The 15,822-nt window shown below is 33.9% G+C and overlaps 1 protein-coding gene across 4 annotated transcripts; it reads left to right on the top strand.

The window, feature by feature from the left end:
* Nucleotides 1–289: 289 nt before the first annotated feature.
* On the top strand, nucleotides 290–15,510 carry LOC118061791 (type IV inositol polyphosphate 5-phosphatase 3). Of its 4 annotated transcripts, none has more exons than XM_035075361.2 (12): nucleotides 302–592; nucleotides 7,758–7,790; nucleotides 7,868–8,033; nucleotides 8,131–8,184; nucleotides 9,095–9,167; nucleotides 9,355–9,459; nucleotides 10,035–10,887; nucleotides 11,544–11,728; nucleotides 11,913–12,021; nucleotides 12,298–12,440; nucleotides 13,393–13,627; nucleotides 14,999–15,510. In XM_035075361.2, the coding sequence occupies exons 2-12, from the start codon at nucleotides 7,761–7,763 to the stop codon at nucleotides 15,020–15,022; spliced, it is 1,977 nt and encodes a 658-aa protein (XP_034931252.1). In that variant the 5' UTR covers nucleotides 302–592; nucleotides 7,758–7,760; the 3' UTR covers nucleotides 15,023–15,510. The 4 variants fall into 4 exon arrangements, with proteins under 4 accessions (XP_073265213.1, XP_034931252.1, XP_034931253.1 ...); XM_035075362.2 differs by having other exon boundaries at nucleotides 305–592; nucleotides 7,916–8,033; XM_073409112.1 differs by lacking the exons at nucleotides 13,393–13,627; nucleotides 14,999–15,510 and adding an exon at nucleotides 12,887–13,369 and having other exon boundaries at nucleotides 290–592.
* The last annotated feature ends 312 nt before the right edge of the window (nucleotides 15,511–15,822 follow it).

The raw sequence follows: 15,822 nt of genomic DNA, 5'->3' as shown, positions 1-15,822 counted from the left end.
TTAATGTATTTTAACATGAGAAACACTTTAAAAAATAACTACAACTACATTCCCAAACAGCTTTAATTTAATGTAAATTATTATTATTATTATTATTATATATTTTTAACATGAATACATTAAATTTATTAAAAAAAAAACTACAAAAATCATAAAAAAAAAACTCAAACTATAAATCGTCAAATAGAATTGGGGTGCATATTGAATGCAAAAATGGAGTTAAGAAGCCCAAAAGTTAATAAAGAAACAAAATGTTCAAAATGGCACAACCACGTCGAATGAGATGCGGCTTGGAAAGAGACGGAGCCATTTTTAAGTAGCAGACAGCATTTTATATATAAACAGCCAAAGAGAGGCAGTCTTTCACTCCAGCTGTAGACACACGACAGTGCAGAGAAAGCTCCTTCCTTAGCCATTGTAGGCCAGCACCTTCTTTCTGTGGTAAATAGGTAATTAAAGCTCCTTCCTTAGCCATTGTAGGCTAGCTGCTTCTTGCTGTGCAGAGACAAAAGTTGCAGTCGCAGACCAGGAAATCTACCTCACCCATAGTGAAGAGCTCCAGGTTAAAAACAAGAGGCTATCAGCCGATCAGGTATGTATGATCTGTTTCATTTCTTATATATGCAATTCCTTCGTTACTTCAAAAACTTTCTTGATTTGCAACCCTTCATTTTTATACTTTTTAATACGCGCACACCTGCAAGTTTTGTTTATGATCTGGGTATAGTTTGCTTGCTTTCTTCATAGTTATAAGACACGAGGGTTCGACCCAGCCGGGTTGACTCGCTGGTATGCGGGTCAAAAACAAAGTGCCCTTGATGTTGTTTTGCTAAATAAAAAGATATTAGTTCGAAGTAAGACCGTCTTCTCGAGGCGGTGGATCACCGAGTTGATTTATCAAACAAAACCGGGTTTTATTTTCGATGACTTCATGGTACGATATTGACTCAAGGGTGAGATTAATTTACTGGATACGATTTTAGGAATTCATTTCAAAAGTCCCTCCCTTTTCTTTCCGTTCTCCCTCCCTTCCTCTCTCTCTCTCTCTCTCTCTCTCTCTATTCATAGCGAAAATAATAGGAATAATGGTGCCCTGGAAAAGGGATGGATATTTTCATGATTTAATTGAACTTAAATGTCAATTAATGTCCGAGAAAATCGATTCCGGGGGCATGGTGCAAGGGAAAGGATACCTCGTCCTTGTAATACCGATTAGGGATTAACTCGGTATATGATTCAGAGTGTTGATTTTAGGTAATTTAATTTTTATTTTTTTAAAATTAAAATACTATTATTTTGATAAAATTTTTATGGATGACCGGATTAATAAGTTAATTCAGTTTTATCTCATATTGTTCATTTATTTATTTTTCAATCCATATTGATCTAGGATCCGGGTTAGTTTCAAATCAACTCACCGGCAGTTCTGTATTTTATAATTATGATAAGAAAGGGCCTGTTATTCACGGTGAATTATAACAAGATGACAAATTTCCATGATCCAGGGGCTTATCAATGTTGATTTGGTCCGGAGATAAATGTACGTCTTGTAGTGTTATTAAAAAAAATTTATTATTTTTTAAATTGATATATTTTTAATATTTTAAATTTTATTTGATGAGCTAATATTAGAAGTAATTTTTTTAAAACAAATATGTTTTTAATATATTTTTAAATTAAAATCACTCAACGAGTATACTCTCAAATTGACCGTTTATTTACCTCCTTGATCTCTTTCCAATGTTTCAATTGTATCAATGTAATCTAGAATCAATTATAAATCAGAGAAATATTTTATGATTTAAATTCTTTAATATTTTTATAATTTAATCCTTAATTTTTAAATCATTACATATTTTTTTCTTTATTTTAATGTAAACCATATTTTAAAAAAGAAAAAAATAATTTTTTTTTATAATCTTTAATACAAATGATATATTTGAACTTTTTAATTCGACTGAAAGCTTGATCTTATCGAATTATTTTCAAAGATTCTTGTCATATCAAATTCCCAAAAAAAAAAAGGAATTAAAAGAAAAATTATCTTTTACCTTGGGTAACGTGAAGAGAGAAGTTGATATTTGATTGGATTTTTGAAGAAGACAACTGAAATGACGGAAGAAACCAAATTGAAATTAGTACTATGTTTTTCCCTCGCTTGATCATAGCCCAGATGCACTAATTAAGACAGGTATGGATGTGACCACAAATTTACATTATAGTAAAAGTAACATGAATTATTGCAAAAAGTCAAAAACATCTTCATTACTGGAGCCCATTCATGTAATTTAAAAGGCGGATCATGCATGTAACTTAGTCCCTTTTTTAAACATGCTTATAATTTAATTGCAAGAATATTGAGTTTTATCGCAATGTCAGTCTATAAATTGTGGGTTTGGACACTGGATCCAATATGCAAATTGTAGGTTTGGACGCTGGATCCAAAAATCTTGCATCTGATCTTGCATCTGGGCATCAGACCCAAGAATCTCAGATCTTGATATTAGATCTGAGAGCCATAAATCTTGTTGTTATGCCTGACTCGAGCGCTTGAGATTTGATTGCTTTATCTGATCGAAACGCTTAGGGTATGACTAGGGGTGTTCACGGTCCGGTTCGGTCCGGTTTTAACATAAAAATTCAATCGAACCGGAAAATACCATTTCTTGTTAATATAAACCGAACCGAACTGAAAACCGGTTCGGGTCGGTTTTTTAGCCTTAGAAACCAGAAAAACCGAAACTAATAAAATAAAAGAAAACTTTTGGGGAAAAGGGAAGGGGGAGGGTGAGTGCGTTGGAAAGATTTTTGGGAAAAGGGAAGGGGGAGGGTGAGTGGGGTGAAATGTTTTGGGAAAAAGGGAAGGGGGATGATGAGTGGGCTGGAAAGGTATTGGAGGGGGGGCCGCCGGATAAATTGTTGAAATAAGTCAATTAAATTGTTGAAATGCGTTCCAAAGGGAATGGAGGTTCGGTTTAGTTCGGTTCAATCGGTTTAAGCTTTTTAAAACCGGAATCGAACTGGACCGGGTGGTTTTTTTAAAATTTTTAATCGGTTTATTCGGTTTTTTTATCAGTTCGGTTTTTTCGGTTAATTTTTTCTCGGTTTAATCGGTTGGTTGGTTTTTTTGAACACCCCTAGGTATGACAATCATGCATGCCCTTAGTATTAAATGTCTGATAGTTATGTCATGCCCCAAGTGACCAACACTTGGGGATGACAGCTTTATCATGTGCCAATAAAATTTAACAAAATTCAAATTGATTATTTTATCTTGAATCATTATTTCAATATCAAATACATTTCATGGAAAATACAATTTTATCCTATTGCATACTTAACAATTTTTTTGGGTAAGTATTAGGGGTGTTCAAAAAAACCGACCAACCGATTAAACCGAGAAAACCGAGAAAAACGAAAAAAACCGATAAAAAAACCGAATAAACCGATTAAAAATTTTAGAAAAACCACCCGGTCCGGTTCGGTTCCGGTTTTAAAAAGCTTAAACCGATTGAACCGGACTAAACCGAACCTCCCTTCCCTTTGGAACGCATTTCAACAATTTAATTGACTTATTTCAACAATTTATCCGGCGGCCCCCCCTCCAATACCTTTCCAGCCCACTCACCATCCCCCTTCCTCTTTTCCCAAAACATTTCACCCCACTCACCCTCCCCCTTCCCTTTTCCCCAAAATCTTTCCAGCCCACTCACCCTCCCCTTTCCCTTTTCCCCAAAAGTTTTCTTTTATTTTATTAGTTTCGGTTTTTCTGGTTTCTAAGGCTAAAAAAATGACCCGACCCGAACAAAACCGGTTCGGTTTGAACCGGTTTTCGGTTCGGTTTATATTAACAAGAAATGGTATTTTCCGGTTCGGTTGAATTTTTATGTTAAAATCGGACCGAACCGGACCGTGAACACCCCTAGTAAGTATAACTCTATCGTTAAACTGCTTCAATTTACAATAATTTGTGTTCCAAGTAAACAATGAGAAGGGCACTAAGCCTTTTTATTATATTGTATAATAGGGACTGTCTTATCTGATTGCTATAAAAAAATCCATCCACAATATAAATATATAAAATATTATATTTCAATTCAAATATTTAAATTATTAAGTTATATTAATTTTATTTAGAAAAAAAATAAACATGATAATATTTGAATTTACAACTATTTTGTTAGTAAGAGTTTAATATTATGTTAAAAAAATATTTTAATTAAAAAAAATTATCTATTAAATAAAATTTTAAAATAAAATTTATATTATTCTTTTTTTTTTTTATCACAATACAATAATTACTAGAATCGTAAAAAAGATAGAAAGAAACCGACTCTTTTTTGAGAGGATGGAGGCTTGGCCAAGAGGGAGGGAGCGGTCTCGGTTGCTGGGGGTGGCGCCGAGCTCTCTTAGCTTTGGCAGCAGTAATTCAAGGGGAGATGAGGCTCTTGTATTGAGAGAGAAATTAGCTGAGCGAAAATGGGGGGAAAAAGGGGAGGGTAGGAATTTTGATTGAATAAAATCGGTCGCAAATCCATTGCCAGTTACATGTACCTCTGTCGTGAATCCTGACTTTTTTAATATCATTTTTATTTTATGTTAAATAATAAATATTTAAAATTTTATAGATAAAATATAAATATTTAAATTTTATTTTTAATAAAGTATAAATATAACAAAAACCAGAATAGTAAGCAAAATCAGGTGCCAGTAGATAAGAGTACTTTTTACTAGGGGACTCCTTGGTTGATCATTTAAAAACGGTGTCGTAAGCAAACATCCGTGCTGTGACAGCAATTGCTTTTCGCTGTCGGGTAAACATCCATACTGTGCTCACATGGTTTCAAGCCGGTCCAGAGAAATTCAAAGAGTACAATACCCTTCTAAAACTTTTTTTGAGGCTATTTTGGACAGCATGCATACATATATATATAGAAAAGTGGAACTCAAGATTCTACTATTTCCATGTATACTATGGATGTTCTCCGTCGATTATAAATGAATGTTTTTACCATGACTTCGTGTTTTTTTCATTAAATATTTATGTATCGTTCTAATATAATAATATTAAAAATAAATTTAAAAAAAATTTAAAATACTATTTTAATATAATTTTTTTAAAAAATTAAAAAAACAATTATTATCACTATAACAAACATTAATTTATTAATACGTGAGTGATAATGAATGTCAAACGCTACTTAAGAAGGCGTTGTCCCTCGAGGCATGGGAACTTGATTGTTATAAATCAGAATAAAATATCCTCTGTGATTCTTTATGTGTGTTTGTATTTGAGGTGGAGGTTGAGGTTTGGTGTGGGACCTATTAAAAAACAAGAAAAAATAGTTTTTTATAGTTGAGGTTTGTGCATAAATGGGTTGTACCCAACCACAACCATAAAAGCAAAAACAAACACACACACGAACTTCCTTGGACGACCAGCATGTATATCATGTGTCTCCACATGTTCTGTCTTTGAATAGTTACTGGCTTTTATGAGTAAAATAGGATTTTGTCTTTTGTTATTAGCATTGTTGCACAACAACAAAGTATAGGAACTATCCTCCATGAAGTAACTAAATTGTTAAAATAGGATTTTGTCTTCTGTTATAGACATTGTTGGACAACAATAAATTATAGGAACTATCCTTCATGAAGTAACTAAATTGTTAAAATAGATTTTGCTTTCCAACGGCCCAACTGCCAAGCCAAAACATTAATTTAATTTTTATTTATTTATTTATTAAATTTGATAACATCATCTTTGGCTGAATTTTCTTTTCTTTTGGTTACTATAATTATGCTGAAAAATATTTTACTAATATCATACACTACCTATCAGGAAAAGACTTCTTAATTTTATTAAAAGAAAAAAAAAATTTTAATCATGTTGATGGTATTTTAGAATGTGTTCTATAAGAGATGCACAGAATATAAATTATATAAAAATATTTGTTAATTACGCTGTCTAGTAGAAAATGTATTTTTTATGATGCTGTCTTTTAAAAATCATGTTAATTTGTTTTCGTTTTATTACTTATGGTTTTTAGTTTTAAAATCGTTTTTAAAAAATTTAAAATTTCTTGTTATTTTTTTTATTTAAAATTAATATTTATTTTGGTTTTTTTAAATTATTTTTATGTGTTAATATTAAAAATAAAAAATATTATTTTAATATATTCTAAGTGAAAAATATTTTAAAAAATAACAACAATTAAGTTTTCAAATAAAATTTTTTTGACACAAAAGGCCAAAGAACTTCGTGATTCTTAATTATGGAATCATGCTAGTGGGTGTTTTTTAACTAAAAAAAATATAAAATTAATTTTCTAAAAGTTTCTTAATTATAATGATGTTTTCGTGTTAAAAATAAAAAAAATTTAAAAGATAGTATTTTTAATTAAAAATCAACATTCACTTCTTTAATAAACACACTGTTTCACGAGATTTGCCCCGCCTGGGACTTTGTGGCTTTATTCAATGTATAAAAAAAAGCTCACAGCCTTTTTGCAATGGAAGTGTTATTACACGCGCAACAGCCTTTTTGCAAGTGGGCTGTTGTTAATACAACCCCAAAGTTTCGTGTAAAGTGACAACATAAGCCTCATTCGCAACTTTTATATCTTTAGTCGGAATGCTAGGATTCCTAGGAACCCCCCCCCCTTTTTTTTTTTTCTTTTAAAAAAAATTGGGATCTTTTTTTTTTTTTTTTTAATCATGTCCTGCTCAATGATCACGATCCCTCTATCAAATATATTACTTATAAATAGTTTTGTTTTTGACCCCACAACTAGCTTGAAAAACTAGCATATCAATGTTTAGAATCTAATAAATTATTGGTTATTAAAATATTTTTTTGTTTAAAAATATATTTAAAATAATTTATTTTTATTTTTAATATTAACACACTAAAAAAATCTAAAATTACAAACATTTAATTTTAAAAAAATTCGAAAATCTTTAAAATCATCTTTTGAACGAAAAACAAAAACACTATACAATAAAGCGTAAGAAGTTTGAGGTGATCAATTAGTGTTTTCCACGAAGTTAATCTACATTATGACATAAAAAAATGTTGATTTTCAATTCATTGATGGGTTTCCGCTCTATGGGTGGAAGCTTACATAAGAACCCCTGTGGGACGTGAGACGTGATTGATTAGCAACGCACCTTCGACGCCGCCGTGCTACGGGTACCCCGTCCCAATTGGATGGCTAGGGTTTCTTCGTATAAAAAATAACACATTCATGGCTTAAATTTTTCCGCACAAAGATTGTCGTCGACATATTGTTTTCACCGGGACCATCCTCCCGTGGGGACACATACAGGTCACCCATGAACCGGAGCCTCAAACACTCTTTCATGGCTTAAATTCCAAGCGTTGTTTTGTTTAAATTAAAATAATTTAAATTAAAATGCCACGTGAATTTGTAATCATAAAAGTAGGCGTGGAGCTGGCGTGCTTTAATTAAATTTTTTTTTTTCCGAGTATTACCTCTAGACTCTAGTTAAGCAATTAAGCCCCACAATTGGGTTAATCAAGCACTCGATTATTTAATTAAGTAAATTAATCCCACTACCGTTATCCGGAACGAAATAGGTGGTTAGTGGTTAGCTCTTTAACTTAACCTGCGCATACTCCCTCTCCCTCCATTTCTCTTTGGCCTCTGCGATCTACTTCGATCTCTCTTTCTTAACTCCTTGAATACTTAGCTTTTTTTTTTTTTTTTTATGGTTTCTAACGTAAAAATCCACAGACCATGAATTCTCAGTCGAAGCAACGACCAGAGGTAATGCTCTCGTTTCCTTTTTCCAGTCTTTTGATTTGGTAAAATTTAAATGGAAACTGAGACTGAATTTGGGGCAGATAAGTAGAGCTGAAACGTGTTGTTCTTTGGGTTATTGGTGCATACAGCTCTTTTGGCCAAGAGTGGTGGTTCGTAAATGGCTAAATATCAGCTCCAAAGACTCCGATTACAGCGCCGACTCTGAAGACGACTACGCTTCTTCTGATTCTGCTTCCGACACCAGTGGTAACGCCAAAATTCCAAACTCTCGAAATGTGAGAGAGAATTATTGAATTTTCTTTGTCCTGGTTTTTTAAGGGATTTTGCTTGTGACTTGGTGCAGAGTTTGTCCAGAGAGAATCGCGATTTGGAAGTAACAGAGGGGAGGATGTTCAAGGTGATCTCAACTTTATTTGCTTTTTATTACTCCTCCTCCTTTTCTTTTAAGTTTTGAATTCGCGGCTGGAATCTTGATTTCTGGCACTTTGAGTTTAAATAATGGGTATTTCGATTAAAGATTTAAGTTTAAATTAGTGGGTATTTTGATTCATGATTTAATCTTGAAATGGTTGCAAGCTGTTAATAGAAGCATTTGATTCTTGAAGATAGTATAAACTGTGCCTTTTATTCTGTATGGAATTTTATTGATTTTGGAATGTTGAAATATTTTTGTTTTTGTAGTTTGGTGGGATTATATTTTATGGTTTTGGGGATTTATAGAATTCAATTTTGGCATGTAACTTAGTGAATTCCATAATGACTCCTTATGCTTACTTTCTCCTATAAAAGCTGGCATATGTAATTGAAAATGGGTGATGACGCCCGCTATATTTTGACTAATAGTTAAATGGAGGTAGGTACTAATGCATTTGCTATTACTTTATTTAGGTATTTGAAGAAATCTTCAAACCATGGATCCTGATGGTTTGTTGTGGTGGTCCTTTTGGTTTTCTTGCTTTTCTTTTCAATTTTATGCTTGATTCAAATTTTGGTACATGCTTGAGGTGCCTGCACGACAATATTCCATGCTGGCATCAGAATGAGTCAATACACATACATGCATGCATACATACATACATACACACACACACACACATATATTTTCCTGATTCTACTTAGATGCTCGGGCCTTGTTTTCCAAATGTTATTAAAAAAGTACATAAAAAATGAAGCCAGCTATTTCCCTGTTTTGGAAGTGAATCAGTTATGGCTGCTTCAAACTTGAGTCAGCTTTGTTGAGAAGTTTCTTTATACTGTATTGCTTTTTTTATTTGACTTCTTTCCGGGGCAAATATTTTAAACTCCAGATGCTATTCCAAGGATAAGGAGACGAAAGTCAGAGACATTTAGAGCACAGTATATAAACATAAACGAAATCAGGTCCTATACCCTTCCCTTATATCTTGATAACTTAAGAGTGAAATCCAGTTACACTGATGCTGAAGATTGTTGTTTTGTTTTTTTGGTAATCACATTGCGATACTTGATGCTTTCTTTTTTAGTGGAAAAAAATTCTGTTTAACCTCCTGGTAACCAAGTAAATTGAATTTTGATGAAATTCTGTCAGAATATGCGTTGGGACATGGAATGTTGGAGGAAAACTTCCACATGATGACCTAGATATCGATGACTGGATTGATACTGATGATCCTGCCGACATCTATGTGTTTGGGTATGTGTTTCCCTGCACCTCCTAAGGTGAATTGTCTGAACTTTGTTTATTTCAAGGTAATCTGCTATTTAAGACCTGAAAAAGGTAATATGTTCTCTGCCACGCAGTCAACGTTAATCTTATCTAAGACCTAACATCATTACAATTAAATATCAATCTTCATTGATACAGTTAAGCCTTACTCTAGCTAAGAAAGAATATGATCAATTTCAAGAGAACCCTATATAAATCAAACAGCGTTATTGATAACAGCCAAAGAGAGAACATTAAGTATGAACCTCTACTTCTGCCTTGATGAAAACTGAAATTTCCACCCATAATTGTATGTGCTCTTATCTAAGACCTAAACATAATTATATGTGAATGATGGGGTTTCATATCCACTTGACATGACTCCAGTAATTTAATTTACTTATTGCCTCAACTTGCTGTGTGTGTTGTTTTTTCTTTCTCATGAAATGCATACTTTGTCTTCCTAGATATGTCAATTGTGGTCTCAAACTGGTTATTTGTTTTTCTCTGTTATATCCAAGTGATTTCACTTGAGAAATATGACAAATGCTTCATTTTTACAGGCTCCAGGAGATTGTACCCTTAAATCCTGGGAATATCCTTGGTGCTGAAGATAACCGCCCAGTTCCAAAGTGGGAAAACATTATTCGTGAAACACTGAACAGAATTAGACCAGCAAGGACTAAGGTTAAATGCTACAGTGATCCTCCATCCCCATCAAAATTCATGCCATCTGAGGATGTGCCCACCATAGAAGAGGAGATATTACTTGAAAGTGATAGTGATATTGGTGAAGAAATTCATCCCTTGGATGAAGAATTCAAAGGTTTTGATGAACTCAATGATATATCAATCACAGGTGACATGAGCGTGAATTCTGGAGTTCCAGACGGTACTGGTAGCGAAAAATTAGGTGAGCCAGTAGAGTGGGATTTACAGAAGCAATTTTCTTCTCCAAAAAAATTAGGTAGATTAAATTGCTTGCGGACAGAGGACTTTGCAGGAGATGTAGAAGCAATGGCAGCTCCTCGAAAATTAACTAAAATTCTTAGTGGTTCTGAAAGGCTTGGCTTGAGCTGGCCAGAGCCCCCTTTAAACTTGGTATCTCAGCATGTTTTGCCAAGAAGAAATTCCTTCAAATCAGTTAAATCATTTAAAGCAACCAAGTCTTTTGGAGGATATAGTTCTTTTAAGTCTGTCTCAAATGAAACACAATCAGGATTGGCTTTGTTTACCGAGATTGACTTTGAAGCTCTAATGAAACGGAAAAGAAGACCATCATATGTAAGGATAGTGAGCAAGCAGATGGTTGGAAGTTTTCTCACTATTTGGGTTCGTAGGAGCTTGCGTAAGCATATCCAGAACGTAAAAGTGTCCACTGTTGGTGTCGGTGTTATGGGCTATATTGGTAACAAGGTCTGTTTCCTAACCTAATTTTACTTGCATTTTGGTCATATTTTTTCTTATGCTACCATTGTGATGGTTCTCATATCACACACTTTGACAAGTGAGAGTTCCTTTCATATTTAGATTAAGGTCTTGTTTATCTTTGCAGCCACGCAATGCTTTTCAAGAAAAATGATTTTTTTTTTGCTTATAATTATTTTTTTTGGTGTTTTTAGATTGTTTTGATATGCCGATATCAAAAATAAATCTAAAAAAATGAAAAAAATATTATTTTGATGCATTTCCATACAAAAAGCACTTTGAAAAACAATAACTACCACAATACCAAATACCACCTAAATTTGCTTTCATGGTTGAGCATGTATAGGTTATTCGAATGCAAAAGCTTGTAATGCTCTCTGAAAATTTTCATTGTCTTAACATTGTTAGGAGATTGCAAATCTCATTTTAGAGATAACTTTATAAGATAATGTTATGTGAAATCTTGTTTCAGGAAAGCTAAATGCTTAATTCTTTCTTCTAATGTCTTGTAATTGTTATCAAGCCTAGAAATGGGTGAAAATATTTTCGTCATTTTTGTTTTGAACTGCAAATATGCCCTGCATCAAATCCTTTTTCATTTAAGGTAATCCTTCACATAGTATGACAGTTCTTCAATCTTTCAGGGATCAATATCAGTCAGCATGTCTATATATCAGACATCTTTCTGCTTTGTATGCACGCATCTCACATCAGGTGAAAAGGACGGGGATGAACGCAAAAGAAATGCTGATGTTCATGAAATACATAGAAGAACTCAATTTCGTCCCCTTTCCAGTGTTGGGCTTCCTAAAAACATCTATGATCATGAGTGAGTATATGGCATCTAAATACAAATGCAACATGTCTTGTTTTGGCCCTATATTAGACATCCTTCATACTTTTGAAATTGTTCTTTTCAGCCTTTGGAAATCTTCTTGTTGCTGGTTGTTTGCACATTTTTCACTTCAATAGAAGACGATATACCATAATACTAACCCGTATCACTTCTGCAGAAGAATTATCTGGTTGGGTGATTTGAATTACCGCATCAACTTGTCATATGACAAAACACACGAACTCATCTCCAGAAAGGAGTGGTCCCAGTTAGTGGAGAGGGACCAGGTACCTAAGTGATTGTTATTTTTTTAAAGAAAATTATGTTATAAGACATCAAAGTATTTTCCCCTGTGATTGATTTCATATGTGTATGCGTGCATGTTCACACCTCCTAAGGTGAATTGTCTGAACTTTGAATTTAATAGCATTGTTATTTTGGCTATTTTTTAATCATCTGATAACAACTGGACTGCATCTTTGTTGGTTTCTACAAGGCTCAGTTAACTTAGTTGCTAGGATGCCGACTATTTGTAAATTTTTCTTGACATGTTACCATGGCAGCTTGTACGAGAACTAAGAAAAGGCCGTGCATTCGATGGATGGTCGGAGGGTACATTGAATTTTGCACCAACATATAAATATGAGATGAATTCAGACAAATACTATGGAGAAGATCCAAAAGCTGGAAGGCGTATTCCTGCATGGTATGCTTCTGCATGATTCGAGTAGTTATAATAGTGTTTCCACTTATCTGCTTAGTTCATGTTTATTAATTCATCTCCTGCAACTGTATGTTTTATTGTGTTGTTTTAGGATTATATTCTCTGTTGAAATGAACCCTATCCATGACTTTGTATTTACTGCTACGAGGTTTAGACAGTTTTTTCCCTCCATTTGTTTGTTAGTTGCTTTCAGTATCTAGGATTATCATAGTAATGTGGTTTTTGTTGCTAGTTGGCTGTTCACATTATCTTTTAGAAATAATGCTTACCATCCTTACACTTGTGTCTGGGGTATGTTGTGGTATCATGTTAGATATTTCTCTTCGTATACCATTCACTTTATTTTTACTCTCTGAGTCTAAGGTTTATTTCGAATCCTCTTAAGATTCAAAGTTTCATTCACTAGTATTTTTCTTAATTCCTTTTAGGTTACCGTATCCCTATTAGCTTTATGAAAACATACCACCTGATACACAAGCATTCCAAATGGGTGAAACTGCAGTGCCTAACTGGTGGCGTTTGGTGGCCGTCCCAGAATCTGTCTTTTGTCAATCATTCTGGTAAAGATGCTGGAAGATGACCGTGTATAGGAATGACTATCATATCAAGACAAAATAAGTTGCGAATTACTTAACCTTGAATGGAAAAAGATCATCAGCCCTTCCCTGCATCCTTTCTCCCCCTTTACATTCACTTCCTCTTTCACCCTCTACTTTTCTACCACAAATGTGCTCGCTGTCACAGCCACCATTATTTCTGAACCCCCCAGAGAAAATTGAACATGGTGGATTTTAGAATATTATTCAAGTAAAATTTTATATTCTTCGCGTAAATTCTTCAACTTCCAACTTTTTGCTTAATAGCATGGTTACATTACTGTGTCATTATCAGTATCTTCTATGAATATACACCAATGTGCACACTAATCTTTCAGGTGTGATCGCATCCTTTCATATGGAAAGGGAATGAGGCTACTGAACTACAGGAGGACAGAGCTAAAACTTTCTGATCATCGACCTGTGACTGCCACATTTATGGCTGAGGCTGAGGTGTTTTCTCCTAGGAAGCTACAGAAGGCACTCACATTAACAGATGCAGAGATTGAAAATGAGGACGTTGTGGCAGACTTGGGCATTGACGTCGGAATGAGCCAGTTGAGATTGGAGCAGGTGAGCACTAAGTTATGTTTGTGAACTGCATAAATGTTGACTGGTTGATTCTATGTTAGGTCTTAAAGGGTGCAGTATATAGCATTTCTAGGAGTGAAGTATACAGGGAAAGGAATCTAGAGTTTTTAAACCTTACTCTTACACATAAAAAGACCTTAAATGAGAAATGCTGTAGCTTCCTCTTTGCATACAACTGCTGATACTGATTGAAAACAGTCAGGGCTGTTTTCTTGGTCATCATAATGCCCCTGTTTAAAGCCCTTATGCTGCTGGAAGACATTCTATGAACTCATTTCACAGCAGTGTTATACATCTTTTAGCAATGGTGGTGTGTTTTATTGAAGTTGTCACACTCTGAAAACTATTATTTGTTCATAATTTAGATTAAAGTGTAAATTATGTTCCTTGCAATTTCTAATAGAAGTTAATGTGCGAATTCAATTATCATTTCAGACCTTTCATTATCTAGGGCCCGGTGTATAGCAGGCTAGTCAAGCAATCATTTTAGATGACATGAGTCACTGGGGCAGGTTTAGGCATAACTATTGGAATTTTAGATGACTTTGAGACTGGGTTGTGGCCCCTAAAATCTGAGTGATGCATGAATGGGTGCACTTTGGTGAGCTTGACTTCTATTTGGTTTCCTGTCGAGGTTGGGCAAGGTTAAAATGGTACCAATCTGATCTTGAATCAGTACCAGTCTTATGCTTTAAAACCTCAGCTAGATTTCACTGGCCGTGAGCAAGATTGTGACTAGTTAACCCATCAACTACTTACTTGAATTGTGTTGTTCTCACATAGAGATAGAAATAGTTGCATCAGGAATTTAAGATCTAGTATCTAGTGTATACAGTGAGTGGTTCCTTTGCTCAGATTTAGATATCGCGTAGTTATGATTAGCCTTGAACTTGGTATCTCGTACCTAAGTTTGTGTGCCCACCACATGATCACACGGTGCTTAATTTCAAAATGCTGAAGAAAGCTTGATTGAAGAAAGCACTTTTTTGATCCTTTCTGATCCCTCATATCTTGAAATATCATTTATTCAATTGTTGCCCAGCCAAAACAGAATCCTGGAATTCTTCCTTGGAATTTTCACTTGAAATGGTTGCGAGGGATTATCGTTATAAAATACATATGCCCCTGTGGAAGCAATTCAAATGTTTACCTACTCAGTATATTTTAGCATCAAAACAATGAAAAGAAAGCATAAAAGTTAAGAAGAAGAGGAAGAGTTTCATGTATAGATTATTTGAGGGCAACCATTTATAGGCCCTTGAGTGGCCATGAGTGTATCAAATGGTTTCTTCCGTTCTGCTATTTTGGTTCTATATTGGCTTTAATGCATCATTTTGACCACAACTTTTACAGGATATCACTTTTTGGGAGCGTTGAGGAGGACTACCCTGTTATAAAGGCTGAGAGTGACATCCTGACAACTATGCTATTACTACCCTACCTTAGATTCATTCATTTGTTTTGTATTTTTTTGCATGATATTGTGCGTTGAGCTTCCTGTGTTAATGTGTTCATAGTAGGGGTCTTTTTTTTTTTTCTTCAGAGAGAGAACAGAGGAGAACTAAACTGTAAGTTTGGTAGCAATATTAGTTAGGATGTGCGGTGGCGTACACAGGTGCCATGATCATCATAGATCAATCCACGGGGTTTATGAAGGTTTTTGATGTTGTAAAAAAAAGAACAGTTAATGTTTACTACTTTACCTTGTTTAAACTAAAGAATGAAGAGCGTATCCTGGCTGTGAGCATGTTGCTCTCTCCTACGTAGAGAAATTCCTTCACACCAAGCAGAAGCAAGTTGGCTGTGCTTTGCTCTATTCTGTGTACTGGAATTAATTATCTCACAAGCAGAGTGTTGTGTATTAATGAGTTTTCAGGATGGTTGTATACTTGTATTTGTTATTTTTTTATTAAGAAATATATTAAAATAATTTTTTTAAAATTATATTAATATAGTATGTCATCAAAATGATATGAAACATCAAAATAAATAAATAAATAAATAAAAAATTTAATTAATTTTTTTATCATTAAAATCAGAGGGGTTCAATAAGTGGCGGAGTCAAGGATATTAAAAGGGCAATTGTTCCTTTATTTATTTTTTTGATTGTTTTTGATTGTTTTTTTAATAATAGAAATGATTTGATTGTTTTCAATTAATTAAAGATTATATTTTTT

The sequence above is a fragment of the Populus alba genome, chromosome 5 (assembly GCF_005239225.2).
Source record: "Populus alba chromosome 5, ASM523922v2, whole genome shotgun sequence".
In the NCBI taxonomy this organism is placed as follows: domain Eukaryota; kingdom Viridiplantae; phylum Streptophyta; class Magnoliopsida; order Malpighiales; family Salicaceae; genus Populus; species Populus alba.
The sequence above is the reverse complement of the archived record's forward strand: the minus strand, read 5'-3'. Positions and strand labels throughout refer to the sequence as shown.

Coding starts and splice junctions, on each gene's coding strand:
- LOC118061791 (XM_035075361.2), top strand. CDS start 7,761: ATGAATTCTCAGTCGAAGCAACGACCAGAG. Junction 9,460..10,034: donor GCCGACATCTATGTGTTTGG/GTATGTGTTTCC, acceptor TCATTTTTACAG/GCTCCAGGAGATTGTACCCT. Junction 12,022..12,297: donor AGTTAGTGGAGAGGGACCAG/GTACCTAAGTGA, acceptor TTACCATGGCAG/CTTGTACGAGAACTAAGAAA.